The 17,676-nt window shown below is 38.5% G+C and overlaps 2 protein-coding genes across 5 annotated transcripts; one reads left to right on the top strand and one right to left on the bottom strand.

Moving 5' to 3' along the window:
• Positions 1-633: 633 nt before the first annotated feature.
• On the top strand, positions 634-3,366 carry fkrp (fukutin related protein). 2 transcript variants are annotated; one of them, XM_058799357.1, is made up of 2 exons: positions 634-784; positions 1,190-3,366. In XM_058799357.1, exon 2 carries the CDS (start codon positions 1,522-1,524, stop codon positions 3,130-3,132), a length of 1,611 nt encoding a protein of 536 aa, XP_058655340.1. In that variant the 5' UTR covers positions 634-784; positions 1,190-1,521; the 3' UTR covers positions 3,133-3,366. The 2 variants fall into 2 exon arrangements, with proteins under 2 accessions (XP_058655340.1, XP_058655341.1); XM_058799358.1 differs by having other exon boundaries at positions 730-748.
• A 963-nt stretch (positions 3,367-4,329) lies between these two features.
• slc1a5 (solute carrier family 1 member 5) lies at positions 4,330-17,136 on the bottom strand. Of its 3 annotated transcripts, XM_058799356.1 has the most exons (10): positions 16,443-16,527; positions 16,100-16,133; positions 15,916-16,013; positions 9,364-9,406; positions 9,203-9,271; positions 8,461-8,627; positions 8,135-8,368; positions 7,640-7,834; positions 7,413-7,547; positions 4,330-7,021 (listed from the first exon to the last, which is right to left on the bottom strand). In XM_058799356.1, the coding sequence occupies exons 3-10, from the start codon at positions 15,981-15,983 to the stop codon at positions 6,787-6,789; spliced, it is 1,146 nt and encodes a 381-aa protein (XP_058655339.1). In that variant the 5' UTR covers positions 15,984-16,013; positions 16,100-16,133; positions 16,443-16,527; the 3' UTR covers positions 4,330-6,786. The 3 variants fall into 3 exon arrangements, with proteins under 3 accessions (XP_058655339.1, XP_058655337.1, XP_058655338.1); XM_058799354.1 differs by lacking the exons at positions 15,916-16,013; positions 16,100-16,133 and having other exon boundaries at positions 16,443-17,136; XM_058799355.1 differs by lacking the exons at positions 15,916-16,013; positions 16,100-16,133; positions 16,443-16,527 and adding an exon at positions 15,281-15,477.
• Positions 17,137-17,676: the final 540 nt, after the last annotated feature.

Raw genomic sequence — 17,676 nt, 5'->3', positions numbered from 1 at the left:
TGAGGTCAATTCAAATCTCAAGACGTTTTTTTTGTTTTAAAGGAGACCTTCGACTGCTAAAACGTAAAACCTTTTAAATTGTTGATTACAAAGATTTGTTGCTGACCTGCAAAATGTAAATCCACCTCAGCTATATCTATAAAATATATATATATATATTAAATACGAGTCCAAGCATCACGAATGGCTGTGATTGGTCCATCATAACTAGCGATGAGAAAAGTAAAAGATGTCACGTGACGCGTCTGCTTTCTTTTTTTTTTTTTTCTTTTTTTTTTCTGTTGTAAAGTTATTTTATATTCTCTATATTGTCAATTGCGAAACTGAATCTTATTATTATTATTTTTTAATTTCATTGATTTAATTTTTCAGAAAAAAGCATTTTAAAATAAGTATTATTATTATTAAATAAATGTTACATAAAATAAATATATAACATATTTCCACACTATAAATAATAAATAACTAATGATCTTGCGTACAGATTAGACCGAAGTTAAAAATACACAGTAGTGAAGCGTTAAAAAAAATAGTTTTAAACCTATCCTGTTACCGCTAAGCCCCGCCCATTTGAGAACCCAAGTATCACGCTACTTGTCTTTCTACCCGCTCGTTCTATTTCTATGGGATTGATCGAGGCGACCCAGTTGTGTGAGCTTCCTGCTACATTGTGGTCTTCTTTCGGGCTTCCTTTGCTCATTTCCGAATTAAGCATGGAGGAGAATAGCAAGAATACCGTGCAAACAATGTGCTGATGAGTAAAATGTTGAATCAACCTTAAAATGTCAGTTCTTACAATCGTGATTTCTACCGTTTTGTATAATGAAGATGCGTATCATTGTATGTGCACGCTTTCAAGAGGCTGCATAGATCTACATGAATCGATGGTTGTAGGCTTGTTTGTGTTTAATTTTGCATGCATGTTCTATATTTGGAGGAACTGTCTCAAGTGATCAAATGATAGTTTCTCATATACTCAAATCTAGAGCTCATCTCTAATTGGGACAGCAGGTTGGAACATCTCTATGTGTTTCTAGGTCATCTTTGTTGGCTAGACTTAGTCGTGATGACTAATAGGCTTTTTGCAATACAAACTTGAACTGAATTTCCCAAACAATTACCTTGTACTTTGAAGAGCTCAAAGTGAATTTGTTTATTAAAATGTTCTTTGTTTTGTCTCCATGTTTAGCTTTTTTTTTTTTTTAATGGACTGTGGTGAACTAAAGGCACAACTAAAGGGTTGAATATGGAATCTGTCCGTCAGTCTTTTTTCCTGGATGAGATCAGCTGACACATCAGGAAGACATCAGCGGAAACTGATCAGGTCAAAGAAGATGCTTCATCAAATATTCAGCTCCCAAACGCTTTCCACTTTGCTTTATTTTTGACCAGACCAGAATGATAATGTTCAAGATTTCAGGAATTTGGACACGTTATGAGAGTCAAGATTTTCTGTCCTCTTTCTGTTTGAGATTTCACTTACCGTATGCATCATAAAAGTGTTTAACTACAAAAGTCATAATGCGTATCAGTTTTTGCCAGGCTTTGTTAACAGGAGCAATAATTTTGAATTTGCTCATCCTATATTATGTCTCACGGGCCCAGCAGCAGATGATGGAGAAGCGTCGGGAACAAAATAAAGGCTTAAAGAAAGCCTCTCTGCCTGTGGCAGGACTGGGAGCTATGGGTAATCTGGTAGGTGGAAGTATTGTTGGAGGCGCCAAAATGGGAGGCCTTGAGGGTAACATGCGTGGACCACGCATTACAATCCTCCTTCGTGAATTTGAAGACTTTGAAAACTACGTTGGTGATGTTGCACGCTCCTTTTTCCGCCAGAGACCAGAGTTGCCCTTCCTCGCTGTAGCCGAAAGTCCACCTTACCCTCCTCTGGCTCTTCCAGAGGGAGCCCGGCTCCTGGTGTTGTCGCCGAGCCCGGACCAGCCTCCACAAACTCACCGTCCCGAGTTCAATGTGCAGACGGAGTTTGCTTTGTTAGTTCCAGATGGAGTCGAGCTGGACCACGGCCGACAAATCGAGCGTCTCATCCGGGAGCTGGAAGGGGAAGGTGGCGGGCAGGTCCGACTCGTTGCCGCCCCTGTGCTGACCCGCTCGGCGGTGCAGTGCCTGCACCTTCGGGTGAATCTGCGGGAATGGACCGCGACCTACACCCCTGCGGCGTCAGGGAGCAGCGGCAGCGTCTGCACAGCCCTGCAGGGAGACGCCGTGGTTCTTATCCGCACTGAGGACCTCTTCAATCTCTCGGTTCCCTTAGGGCGCCCCCTCATGTCTTCCTTGTTTGTCCAAACTTCTCTGCGCGGCTGGAAGGTCAAGCTCTTGGAAGGACCTTCATTCTCTGCAAGTCATCGCCCGCTGTTTAGCTCAGCGCACAACCAGTGGAAGGCGGACAGTCGCCTGAAAGATACCACCAATCACCTCATGCGTAGCTTCGGGCTGAAGCGCGTGGTGCTGCCTGATGGTCGGGATCAGTGGTTTGGCTGCAGTAAAGAGACTGCGCGATGTTTCGGCACAGTGCGTGACGATACACCGGAATACCTCTACCTAGAGCGCTGGACTCCTCCTTGCTGTTTGCGCGCCCTACGAGAGACCACTAAGTACGTTATCAATATCTTGGAAAGCTCTGGTGTGCGTTACTGGCTGGAAGGGGGTTCCTTGTTGGGAGCAGCCCGACACCAGGATATAATCCCATGGGACTACGACGTGGATTTAGGCATCTACCTGGAGGACATTCCGAATTGCGATTACCTAAAGAACCTGGACTCCGGCTCACTGGTGGATGCTAACGGCTACGTGTGGGAGCGAGCGGTCGAGGGCGACTTCTATCGTGTGCAGTATAGTGAAGCCAACCATTTGCATGTGGACTTGTGGCCCTTCTACACCCGCAATGGAGTCATGACCAGGGACACTTGGACTGAGCACAAACAAGACGTGGAGTTCCCAGAGCATTTCCTGCAACCCCTTGTGCCAATGCAGTTCGCCGGCATCACCGCTTACGGTCCGAACAACCACCGTGCCTTCTTGGAACTCAAGTTTGGGGAAGGGGTTATTGAGAACCCCCAGTATCCGAACCCTGCCAAGAAAAGACTGGACAGGAGTCGCACGTTAGGGTCGTAGCGAGCAGTAAATTGATGTGCCACAATTACGCAACACTGCATTCGTTGCATTTCTGACATTTTAAACTTGGTAGAGTATTACTATCAGACTGAAGGTTTTGAGCTGTGTCTGATCACTTGAATGTTCGCATTTCTTGCTGGTTTTATTTATTGTATGTGTGTTGTGGTTTGGGGAGTCATGAGTCCCAAAAGTAGTCTAAATATACTGTATGGTAATAAAAGTTCTAAAATCTAAGGATGTAATATTTCACACTGCAGCATCCCAGGATTTCACAAAGGTCTAAGATTTTTTGTAATACATGAATATTAATATATCAGTCTTTGTAGCTATTAAAGGTAATGTTTTATTTTAAGGTGTGCTTGTTACATGTACTTAGTATTATAGTAACAAAAAATGATGCATAATTACATGCAAGTAACCCTAAGCCAGACCCTAATCATAAACCTAACCATATAGTAAGTACATGTAGTTAATTAATATTACTCTGTACTTAAATGTATAATCACACTATAAAAAGGACACCTTAAAATAAAGTGTAACCAAATTAAACACTAAACGTTAGATTTTTAAAATGATTGCCAGAGAAACACCAGTTTTAGTCCATTATTTACAGTAAGTGCTGAAATATGGAAAACTGATTCATGTTTGTAGGTCCACAAGTGAAGCATTTAATAAACAACCCAGGCAGCTCATTAAAAGCTTGAAAGGACTTCACTGCTTTTCAACTTAATGGCCATTATTATACCACCATGAACTTTGTAGAGTGTAGGATGTTTTTATTGACATATGGTGACACTGGTGTACTGTACGCTGATGTTAAAAGAGGCTGTAATAACCTTTTAAGTTTTTTTAAAATCCGAAATGTTTTTTCTGTGTAAATGGATAAGGTTACATAAAAAAAGCCAGTGAAAAGAAGCTACTGTTTTATGCACATATTCACTTTATTAATATTTTCACCATGTTGCATGATAACTGTACTTTTGATGTTTGATTTTTTTGTGACTGTCTGACTGTTTGACCTCAACTAATTTTTTTTTTTTTTTGTCCTTTGACTTGGTTCACAAATATACCATGTAATGTTCATTATGTAAATGCATTATGACCTCCAAATATTTAACAAATGGCATAACACAAACCAAACCTTGTCTTAACATTTCAGTGTATTTCAGATGTCTGGAAATAAACCACCACACACAATTACTTCAAGAGTTTTTATTGCAAATATTACAGTAAAATGACCACAAGGTGGTGCAATAAGCCATAAAGTCTTCATGCTGAGCTTGGTTAATGATATGCTACCCAGTTTGTACAGCATCATTACTAGGCAAAACTTCAAAGCTGCCTTAAAAATGTTGCTTTTGTTTACAGTTACACATTTTAAGTCTTCGGGACTCAACAAACTGAAATCAAGGAAAGATAAGAAGTCAGCTGATATCGAGTGAAGCCAAGTAGTCTTGGATCGCCCTAAAGGGCTGTATTTTGCAATAATAACCCATGACTATACATTAGCTTGCTTATTAAACGGCCTCTTACCTAATAAATGAACGCATTGACTTAATTCGAGTCATGAAACTGATATTGGAGTTGAATATAGTGTGACATAAAGCTAACACATCTATGAAGGAAACCAGCAACCATTATACAAAATATCCAAACACAGAAGGCCACAATTAACCAGTCAGTACACCAGAGAGCTGTATAATAAACATGATATAGATAAATATGATAACCAAACAAGTGGTTCAGTTATCCTAATTACAAAATCTTCTGGGACCCAACGTGTACCTCATTTTAGCAACTTGAACTCGTAATAAAGAGAACATCACTGCTGATTTATTTAAAAAGACTTTATTCTGCAGTCCGTGTGGAGTACATTCACTGGTTCTCTTAACAGTACCCTTTGGCTCCATTGATGACTTCAAGCAGCCATTTATGACAACCACCCATTAAACTCGCACACAGACACATATCCACATCAGCAGGGCAGCTACGCTACAGCCGCCTGGAATGAGAAGCCTTTACAGTACTGGCTTTTAAAGGAGTGATGTCAGTCACGCAGAACATCTGTGAAATTTGAAATAATACACCTGTGATTTCAAATACAACTTGAGTGTAGAACAGAACAGAACTGAGAGACTGTTAATTATCCAGATTATAAGCACCAATCCCCATATTTAAAGACTATATGTTGTTAAATTAATATTAAAAATGAGAAACGTTTCTTTGGTCAAATTTAACCTCTTACTGATCGACCGCGAGTCAGATTTCTACAGAAATGGGTTATTAAGTATTTTTTTTCTCATCACTGTGACAAACATTTGGTCAACATACAGTACAACGGCAATTGTCTCTCACCCTGTCGTCCATTACTTTCCTTCAGCTGGTGTGTTTAGGTTATACATTTATAAGACATTTCTATAGTTATAAAAAAAAAAAAAGAAAAAAAAAAAAAATAGAATTAGTAATCCAGTTCAACTAGTAGTTGCAGTTAGACATTCACCAGTTAATGGTGTTAACAGACATTTTATATCTGTGCTCTTCTGCAATAACATACATTAGAAAAAAAACAAACAAAAAAAAAAGATCTCTGAAGTACGCTTTTAAAAAGTAAACAAATTTGATAACTTCATTTCCTTATATTTTACTTTTTTTTTTGTACACAAAAAATACATTTAAAAAAAAAAAAAATTTTTTTAAAAAGTCATTTCCAGTCTGGATTCATGCTCTAATCTATGGCTTTCTTCTTAAACGGATCGGTTTACAGCTCTTGACCTCAGTTGCTTATTAACTTGCACATAGGGAACTCCCTCAGCTGCAGGCTTCAAGGCTCTTACCCAAACAGCCTTGGAGCTTTAAGACAACGCGTACTTTGCATGTGAACCATTATATCATTGTGCTTGCATTCCTTTCTGACCTTAGTATACAACTTGACCTCAGAGAGCCTGTTGTGAAATATAATAGTGACTGCATTAAGAAAGATGCAGAAGGTAAATTGCTGTCTCTTGACTGTCAGTCAGGCTTCCTACGTCTTTTTTTGTCTCCTCTAGTAGTAAGTTTAGTGCAGGTATTAGCACCTGTTAGATGGACCTACATCTGAGGAGCCTGAGGTGGTATAAAGGGAATCAGCATGAATGAGGTATTTCAGCATAACGGACCATAAAGCCACCTTAACAAAAAAATAAATAAAAAACGTATTTGGTGTGTTTGAAAGATGCAGAGAGATTCTGCGGATGCTTTGGCTTAATAGGAGATGTTTGCATGAAAAAGGTGTTCTGAGGTTCAACTCAATAGCATATAATCAGAACTATTAGGGCATGTGTAAAAATAATAGTAATAAATAGATTCTTTTAAAAGGTCGGACTGAGTTTGTGTTTTATAAGAGTAAAGCAAACATAAAAAAAGAGAAAAAATCCAAAATATCAGACCAGCATCTAATAAATAATTGTTCAAGCATTTTTCTCATCTAAATGTGCATACGTTTTGGCAGACTCCTTTCATAAAGAGCTGGGCATAGAGGAGGGTCAAAAGGATGTAGTCTTTGTCCTGTCTTAATCTAAACCTGTATCTCTCCGATGGTCACTGCGTGGATGCAGAGATTGATTTAGTGAGATTAGACAGGTCGGGAAGGAAAGTTTGTTGAAATACTGTGCAAGTCTACATGACAGACTCCTTTTCACAGGGTTTCGGTCCAGCAACTTCTTCCAACTCAAGGTTTCCCTGTTTTTCAATGAGCGGAGAACTTTCTGGCCTGGAGGCGGGGTCTTCTTCCTCCACTCCTACCTTATTTAGCTCCGCCCCCTCTTTACTGGAATTGCGATCCACGAAATACTGTAGAAGACCTGCTCCGTAGGCATCACCTTCAACATTGATGACGGTGCAAGTGCGATCGCTAAATGAAGACAGAAAAAAAAAAAAAGAAAGTCTTCACTGTACAAAAATAATGAGGACATGAAATTAATACGAGCAATAATAAAAAAATTTTTTTAAATACATACAATTGATCATCTTATTTTAAAAAGTTGTTTAACAATAAAGTAATCTAATTTTATATACACTATTATAATTTCATGATGATTTTATATTTTAATTTCAAGTAGTTTTAATAAAATAATACTATATTACTGAAATGAAAATTTATTCAAAATAAACTGACTTTTACAAAATAAAAAGTCAAAACTGTCAGAATTCGCAATTTTTGTTCTCCCCCTCCCTGCTATCCATACTAAAACTTTACCATCTTTCACTTTGACCCACAAAAACCATCTAAAGCAGATACTCACACAAGCCAGTCCACAGCCAAGATGAGGGACAGATCGTTGGTGGGCAGGCCTATTGACTCCAGAATGATGGCCAGCGTCAGCACCCCTCCAGCAGGGATCCCAGCAGCACCCACGCTAGACGCCGTCGCAGTCACGCTACAAACAGATAAAAAGTCAGTTGGTCAAAGCCAATGTCTTCCAGTCAGAGCCGAGTATGGAGGTGAATGACTGTCATCCAGTGAACTCACAGGATGGTGATGACCTGGACGAAGTCCAGCGGGATTCCATTCAGCTGAGCGATGAACACCGCAGCTACGCACTGGAAGCAGGCGGCTCCGTCCATGTTGACGGTCGCTCCGATGGGCAGGATGAAGCGGCTGATGTGCTTGGACACACCGTTGTTCTCCTCCACACATTTCATCATAAGGGGCAACGTAGCAGAGCTGATGAGAAAAATCCGACGGTCATGTCCTGCTTAATTACGCATTCGCAAAATTCTTTTGATTTAAAAAAGCCCATCAATGAACAGTTCCATTTAATCTTAATGTAAAGAACATTTGAATAATCTAAAGAACATTTGAATAATCTAAAGAACATTTGAATAATCTAAAGAACCTCTTACCACAATAAAGGACCTTTTGTGCAATGGAAAGTTTCTCTGGATATTGAATGTTCTTCATGGAACTGTAGATACCAATAAAGAACCTTTGTTTTTAAGAGAGTAAATAGCTGCAATCATTTACCTAGAGGACGTTCCAAAGGCAGTGGCCAAAGCGGTGACCAATCCCAGCAAGAAAGTGTATGGGTTCTTCCGTGTAATCACAAAGTAAATGAGTGGGAGGACGAGGAGACCATGGATGGCATGGCCAATGACGCAGCAGGCGATGTACTTCCCCAGGCTGGCGAACAGCAAGCCAACATCCTCCATTTCTACAATCTTAGCAGCAACCAGGAACATAATACCCAGCGGTGCGTACCTTTGGAAAAGAAAACACGTGGAAGGGAAGTGAAGAGACGAATGCATAGGACACAATTCAAACACTGGGAAAAGCACATGGTGCTCCCTTACCACATGATCCAGGAGACCAACACCATGGTGGCCTCATTGAAAGAGTTGAAGAACTTGATAAGGATCTCTCCTTCCTCTCCAAGTTTCCTCAAGGCCACACCAAACGCCATCGCAAAAACGATGAGACCCAGGATGTTCATTCCATCCACGTCGGTGCCAACTGGAGTCTAAACAAAGATAAAAATGACTGAATTCACATAAAAAAAAAAAAAGTTAAAAAAATATTATTAAACCACTAGTATTTACATTATTTTTTCATACATGCATTTATTAAATTATAATTATTAGTGCCGTCAAACGATTAATCGCATCCAAAATAAAAGTTTGTTTACATGTGTACTGTGTATATTTATTATGTATATATAAAGACACACATACAGCATATATTTTGAAAATATTTACATGTATTTATTTATATTCATATAAATTATATCATATATAAATATGTTTAATATATAAACGTAACATTTTTCTTAAATATATACATGCATGCATGTGTATTTATATACACACAAAAATACACAGTACACATTATGTAAACAAAAACTTTTTCGCGCAATTAATCGTTTGACAGCACTAATAATTATACTCTTATACTTTAATAACAAATTCCTACATTATACATGTATTTATAGAAGTTTAATAACATTAAATATGATATTTACATTATATTGCTATACATGTATTTATAAAAACAATCTGGACTTTCAAGAAAGTTCTCTGAAGGTATTATATCTGGTACCTTTTCCACAGTGTAGGTGGTCAAGTTGGTCGAGCTGGTTATATTTTTAATCTTGTAACCAGTGGCATACTGCGAAGGAGAAGAAACGTTCAGAATCACCTAATAATCATACATCACAAAATATAAAACCAAAAGTTTAAACAAACGCTTGTTAAACCCACCGACTGAAAGGCAGCCGATACCAGGTTCGATGGGAAGATGTTTCTGAAAGAAGATGAAAGGGAGGAGTTAGATGCATGTCTGCTATACTCTCAAATCAGACTTCAACGAATTAGTCCATTACACTGAACAAAGCCCAAATGGTTAACTTCACAAGTTATTACCAAGTCGTCGGTCCACATGTTTCACAGTCAAAAAAGAAACAGATTTAGACTTAAGTGTTAGTGGGTTAAAGATATCCACAACTTCAGTTTAAACGAGTACAAAGACATTTTTATTTTAACTTCTGGAGAGAAATAACAAGGATGAAACTTTCTAGTGTGTTTGTATCAAACGCATGTGCTTGCACACTATCAAATGGAGTACACTTTGGAAGTTTGGTTGTAATGTGGACCAGGGCTGCACGATATATTACATGCGATTGTCATGCGCATCTCATCAGTAAAGCCGGTTCTGTGATTATTTTCAAATGGAGCGGCATTTAATACACAGAGCCGTAGTTCACGGACAAGTTACGCAATTCGCGCTCAGAATCGCAGATGAATCGCCTGCGGTATTGAACATGATATTGCGTAGCTTGTCAGTGAACTACGGCTCTGGCGATGGAGATTTATTAATAATCACAGAACCGGCTTTACTGATGAGATGCACATGGACATACGCAAAGCATTCACATTAAAACTAGGAATGTAACAGTATTATCAATATCGTGGTATCGCAATAGAAAAACAAGTAGTGTAGATTTTCTAAATACATTTAAACTTCTTATTCAAACATAAAAGTTCTGTGTTTGTGTGTTGTGTTTTGGGCCATTCTGGTTTGGCACAGTATCTGTCAAACGAACTAAAACCGAAAGCACAATATGGCTTAATCCTTTCATCAAGTCTGTTTTCGCTGCGCATTTCAAAGCGAAGTGCACACTTTGTTCAGGAGATCAGCTCGTGATTCGGTGTTTTCCGCGCCTCAGAATGGCTCTGTTCACAGTGAATACAATGAACATTTCTTTCATGTGCTGTGAGTTTATCGCGTGTTTGGCCACCAGTTATGCTTTTTCACATTTGCGTAATTCCCATCATTTTAATAAGCAGATGATTACAGCATTTCACTAGATTTGTAGTGAGCAGTGTTGCCAACTATTTTTCAGAAAAAGTTGCTAAAGGAAGGTCAACTTGTTGCTAAAAGTTGCTAAATCACGGCGCAAATTTGTGTCACAACATCAAATCTCAGAAAAAAATATATATGTTAATTTAGATTTGTTTGTAAAATAATATGCATAATATAATACTAAAATATAAATAACTGTATTTTAAAATACATCGACCTATTGAACTCTTACACAATTTAATTTAATTTTTTTATAGCTAGTAAACTAGTAATACAACACATTCTCAACAATTATGCTTTAAGCACTGTATTAGTAGTTAGTATGCTACACTGCAAGAAAAGTCTGTAAAAATAGGGCACAATCTACTATGTTAATATGAAAGAATTTTCCGTATTGGTTTTTTACCTGCATTTTAAATTACACATTGTGTTTTCGGGTTACAGGCTTACAATGGATAATGGATAATGTCCTGGAAAATTACTAGTAGCCTATCTTTTCCATTTTTCTTACAGCGTACTAACTGATCAACAATTGCAAGTACAAGCTACTACCAAATGTATCATAAATTAACAATTATTAAATTATTCAGTTATTATTATTATTAAACTGAAGAATTGCAAATAGCAGCTAACTCAATTCACGTGATTTGTGTACTGCTAGGCATCTTTGGTTTTCTTTTTGTGTAATTTGAATGGAAAATGTGTGTCTTTTTATTGTCTGAGTCACTTATCAAAAGTTGCTAAAAGTTGCCAAATACATTTTAAAAATTGCTAAATTTGTTGCTAGGTGCTTTTGGAAGAAAAAGTTGCTAGGGTAGTCTGAAAAGTTGCTAAATTTAGCAACAAAATTGCTAAGTTGGCAACACTGGTAGTGAGACACATGTTTGCACTGAAGCTTTCTGTCAAAATTAAAGCTCTACTGCCATTTCCGTCAAAATAAAAGCTTAAAAGTGCAGTATGAATTGCTGACAGCTAGTGGTTTAAATGGGTAACATTACTGCAGTACAGATTCAAAATCTCTTTCAAGTGTAGAAAATAGGAAAGTATTGTAATTTCCCTACTGTAGTGTAAAGCAAAAATAATATTAATTTTCATTTATTTCACAGTGCAATTGTTTTACAATATATAGCTATTACTGTCATAGAAATAACAATAATATAAAATTGTTGTTATACTCTAATTTGTTTGGCTTCCTAAAACACAAGTGTGAATGTAATTTAGACTGAGACAGTATACCACAACTAAAAAGAGTGTTGAGTCCTTAAAACCAAGTTTTCTTAGTTAAGAACATGGGTTGGAGAACTTAATTTTGTACTCTCAAAGTGCATTAAATAGAAGAATTTAACTTTAAAAATGTACAAAATACTCTTTTCTTTTTTTTCTTAAAATCGCAATAAATATTGTACTGTGGACTTCATATCGAGGTTTATCATATCATGAGATTTTTATATCATTACATCCCCAATAACAACTGAAGTATACATTGGCAAACACTGTCCAGGGCTACATTTCCCAAAAGTATTGTAAGCTTAAGTTGATCATAGCTCCATTGGTTTCAATGGGTCTGCGATGTACTTAAGCTTACGATGCTTTTGGGAAACACAGCCCTGAACAAGGTAGTGAGAGAACAAAGATCCGATTCTAGCCCACTGGCGCTAAAAATCCTCACAGTCCTGACCAGCCAATCCCTGAGCGGCCTGGCCTCACGAGGTGCCTCATGTGGAAATAACTTGGAGAATTTAGTCCGATTATATCCCTCCACTAATCCCACTTCCACACATTACCTCCTATCCCTATAACCCCATTGCCTCCAATGGAGATGGGCACTAGGACCTGCCTGGAGATGAGGATTAATGACAAACACAGACATTCATTCAGGAATATCCCAGCATCCCTGACCTTAATATGGCACACATACAAAAAAAAACGAGGATGTCTTCAATCTGATGGAATTATAATCCCTGGTATACATCCTGTGTACCACCTTTTTCCAAGTAAAATCACAAAAGCAGCAGTGCTTGAGTTACATTTCCAAAAAAAAAATGCTATTACAGGCCGGATTCTGAACACGTCTGGAATCTGTTGCCCATAGGGAGCTTTCCAATACATCGTAACCATTCCCGCTAACATCTAAAGAAGCCTGGAAGGTGTAAAGAGACTAGTATAATCATAAAATAGTGCAGCTGGAGCAAGATGAGACTGGAAAAAAAATTGAGGGAAGAACAGCCTTAGAATGACTGTGCAACAGGCTGCATCCCAGACAGCAGGTCACTGCCAAACACCAATGCCAGTGGTTGTTCTTAAATTTCCTTCGTCTGAACATTGAGGAAAGTTAGAACTGAAGATACATGCGAATCCAGCATAGCAACACTAGTAAAACCAGTTCATGCCATTGAAATGTGTCATTATTGACGCACTCAAATGTTGTCACTGGTTTTCAAAGTGTCACATTCAAATCCAGTGAGCTGGATGGGCCAAGCACTTTATCCAACATTTACAACTACAATTTCATGACTCAATGCATTCCAAGTATGGCTTTAAGGTGTGATGGACATTCCTGCGTCCTACGTAGGTGTGTAAATAATGAGACACATCAAACAGGACCTCCTTGAAACGTGGCACTCCACACACCCTTTCACCAAAGATTCATCCTAAGCTCAGTGTTTGTTGACATATTAAATGTAACTATTAACAGGTAAATATACCTACACTCTGACTTTGCCCTATCTAAAATAAACGTTCACAAAGTTTACACACACAAAAAAAAAAAGGCCATGATGGGGAAATTGTGGATTTCACATGCATTGTACACAAAGCACGTGCTAATGCATTAAAGGAACAATTTACACAGAAATCATTTACTGACCCTCATGTCATTCTGAACTCATCTGACTGCCTTTCATCAATAAAGCACAAAAAAAGAAATTCAGCAGAATGTCCAAGCTGCTCTTTTCCACACAATAAAAGTGAACGGTGACCACAAGCTGTAAAGCAAGACATTCAGCGAAACGCCTTAAATTTCAGTCTGTTCCACACATAAACCAATATGTATAGCTTGAAAGATGTAAAATGTAGTGCATGAGTGGTGTTGACCGTTATTATAGTGTTTTTGAACACTTTAACTGTAAAAATAGAGCAGCATGAACACTCTTCAAAACGTCTCCTTTTGTGTTCTACACAGAAAGAAGGTCATAAGGGTTTGCAACAACAAGACTCACTTCACCTTCAAGATAAACTATATCTTTTGCATAACACAGGGCAAGGATAGCTTGTTCCACAAATTGTTGTTGTTGTCAGGGGTCCTTCCATAGCATTGAACCTGACAAGGCAATGCAACTACAGATAACAAGTCTAAACTTGTAGAAACAGAAAAATCTAATGTGAGAGTTAACGAAACATACATTCAGCCAAGCAAACCTACTATACATGCCAAAACTTATAGAAAGTCTTTTATAGACTTTCTATAGAAAGACTATCCAACTGCGTTCTTGCCAGAGTGTGAAATTAGCAGGGCTCCACAGTGCAGAGGACCTTGTGATCGTGTGGCAGGTTTTAGTCACGGCGAGACCCCAAGAGAGAAGCACAAGCCACATCAGCTGCCTAATTAACCCTGTTTCTACTGTGCATGTCTGCATGTGTTTGCACATGCGTGTTACCCTCATGTGGCAGGCATACGTTGCCTCATTGACTTACCCTGGAGATGCAGCCAAGGAAGGAACATTACAAATGTTTCAGTTTGGCTTTACATTAAGATTCTAATTATGGAACAAAACCACCTAATTTACATAAACTGAAACGTGTTATTACAACAACTTCCTCCAGAATTCTGGTGAGTTTTATATTCTGAGGAACTGGTCAGAAAGTATGACGCATCAAATGACAAGGAAGTACATGGGACTCTCAAATAGCTGTGTCACCAGGAAGAGACTGTCTGTTACAGTCAAAAAAAGAGGCGTACACATACAGATTATTTTTTTTTTTAGGGAAAATCTAACTTCTGTTGGAATTAGAAGTTATTAAACTGTATTAACCCAAAGCTATCTCAATGCTGTTATAAAACAGGCTTTGGATTCTTTTGTCACATGGGAATGAATGCACGACTGTTAGAAACTGAAACCCTCAACAATTATCAGCCATTATTCCCTTAACAGCCTTGAAACTGAAAACCAAAACTCAATAGCTAAAAAAATTAGAGCGGAAAGAACTGCTGCATTCATGATTATTATTCTGGATTAATAATGGGACAATTCTTGCAAACAATAAAAAAATATTTATATATTTATTTAAATAAATAAATAGATAAATTATCTATCTATATATATATAGTTTGGGATCAGTAAGATTTTTCATGTTTTTTAAAGCTAGCTTGTACTTCTGCACATCAAGCCTATTTTGAAAAAAAAAACTATTTTGTGAAATATTATTGCAATTTTTAATAAGTTCTCTATTTTAATATACTTTCAAATATAATTTATTTCTGTGATCAAAGCTGAATATGAAACTGAAGTTACTGAATGTGGATTTTTTTTTCTTAAATAAGCAAAAGTTAGTATATAGCCCGTTTCGTTTTATCTCACCAAAAACCCCTTTTTTTCTTGGGTCAGGTCACCCTACAATGTGTCAGTGCAAATATTTGTATTTTGTATATATTCATATTAACATGCTCACCTTCAGTGATAGTAAAAAGTTTACAAAACGTCTTTTGTTGTTGATTGTTGTTTTGAGAACAGAATGTTCTCTTCACATCATTCTGTTAAACACATGATGAAATTCGACCTGTTTACAGGACAACAGGGCCAAAACCCTAAAACTCACCCATAAACATATGATTTAGGTTTCCTACGGAATGCGAGGAAATGTCTGCCACTGCTGAAAGAATAAATTAACATTTTCTTTAGAATTTCTACATATTTCCATTCTATTAAGCGCCACAGCCCTGTATCCTACCGCCAAAAAAAAAAAAAAAAAAAACTTTAATCGGCATTTACTTTCTCGAGAAAAGGAAACCTCACCCAGAAAAGGTAAGGGTAGAAGCCACAACTATAAAATCGACAACGAAGCAGCATCCTCTTAGAGCGGATAGGGTTAGGGTAACTTACTGCGTCAAACACGCGGCAAACACGCGGCGCGCTCGCGCAGCTGATGCAACTCAAGTCTCACTTTACAGCACATGTAGATCAACGTCACGCCATAGATAGTCAAAACAATGTTGCTGAATGAATTTACGATCATCAGTACAACAATAAGTAGCGCTAACTAAAATATGAATATAAAAGCATCCTGAGAAACAATGACTTTGAGGGTATACATAGCGGAAACCGTTCCAATTCAGTTTATGTTCGCAATAACAGTAACCTTAGCGTTTGAGCGTGCGGTGGAAAACTTTTTGACTCTAGTTAGCCTAACGTTACATAAAAAGTCTAGCCTTTCTTGTTCGTTGACATATTTACTTAACGTTCCTTTCCTCTTCCTGTTTGGCAAAACTCAAAGCTGCGTTGTCAGTCGCTGAAAGGCACATTCGGCTGGTCTTGCATCATCATCACGTTGTCTAAACGTCAAACAAAGCCATATTTAGCTAAATATGGCTGTACATTACATTTTTACGACTGACAATAATAATTGTGCTCAACTTACTGTAATTCTGTCTGTCCCACCTCAGTTAAGTAGCCTATTAAAGAATTGAAGAAATACCAGAATTCAAAACTCTGTCCAAAGTGTTTGCATGGGTACTTAAAAATGCTTTTTAATAACAGCTCAATTTCGTATTTTGTGTAAGTAAAATACATTAAGTTTTAGTCCGATTATTTCTGCCATTCATTTTTTTCCTATTAGTGAACGAATCGTTTTAGTTCACGAAACTCACATCGATACTGACAAAGCCACACAGTAACGTTAACAATTCAGTTTAAACATAAGCCTAATCATATGAAAGAGTTTGGAACCCTAGAGCTCTAATTTCGAATCCCAAAGGACTCACCTTATCAAGTCTAAAAACGAATCGATGACTTCTTTGGCTTCAAGAACCACCGTGTCATCTTGGTTGAGTTTGGATATTTTTTGCCCGTCGCTGGAGCCAGGCTGTATGATGAACGCCATAATAACGCCGATGGTAGACGCGATCAGCGTTGTCACCAGAAAGAAGAGCATCGCCCAGCCGCCCAGCTTGCCCAGGGCTTTGGGGTCAAGGCTGGCGGCCCCTGACACCAGACTGCAGACCACCAGAGGAATGATGATCATCTTGAGCAGGCGGATGAGGAGCTCGCCGGGGAATCCGAAGTAAAGGATCTGCGTGCGGCTCAACCCAGCGCTTCGCACGCCGAGCCCGATGAAGACGCCGACGATGACCGCAGACACCGTCAGGATGACCAGCAGATTGGCCATGGCGAAGCGTTTCAGCTTCTGCCCTCTGGTCTCCGGCGAGCTCCTCTTGTGCTCACTCAAGCCGTTGGCGATGGTCGGGTCATCCAGGTGCGCTTCACCGTTGGACGTCTTTACATCTTCTATTGAGATCTTTTCTTCTGCCATTGTGCTTTCTGGAGATGGGAGTTAGTGTAAGTCTTATTGGGAGTCTTTGGTGTGAGCTGATTGTCTCTGCTTTCTCCTCGCGTGCTAGCAGCGTAAAAAACGCACCTAGAAGGCGTTTCTACTAGCTATAGCGTCATTAGGGCGGGGCGCAAATACGGCCTGTAGGCTACTGGAGAACAGAGCCATAGAGAGACAGACAGATAGATATCTACGGAGCCCGGGAAGTCACCTGTAGGAGAAAAAAAACCAATCCGTGCCGACGTATTAATAATATGCAATAAAACAATATACAATATGATTCGTTAACACGTAGGCTACCTAGGAGCTTGCTGCATGAATCCGTGAGTACAGTTTACAAACCCGTGGGAACGGATTGCGAAAGCGTGCGCACGGATTATGAATCTGTGGGTACGGATCAAAAACCGAGGGTACGGTTTACAAAATCTGAGCGCACGGATTGGAAATTCGTGGGCAAGATTTGTTAAACCGAGGGAACAGTTTAAGAATCCGTGAGTACGGTTTATAAACTGAGGGAACGGATTGGTTTTTTTTTTTTGTCCTACAGGTGACTTCCCGGGCTCCGTAGATATCTAATATCTTCTTGTGACCCAGCAACAACACCTTTATTTGCAAAAAATCCCTAAAAGAAAAAGTCTATCATTTGTTGCAGAAGTCATTCATTTAAT

Source organism: Onychostoma macrolepis, chromosome 15, assembly GCF_012432095.1.
Source record: "Onychostoma macrolepis isolate SWU-2019 chromosome 15, ASM1243209v1, whole genome shotgun sequence".
Classification (NCBI taxonomy): Eukaryota; Metazoa; Chordata; class Actinopteri; order Cypriniformes; family Cyprinidae; genus Onychostoma; species Onychostoma macrolepis.
The sequence above is the reverse complement of the archived record's forward strand: the minus strand, read 5'-3'. Positions and strand labels throughout refer to the sequence as shown.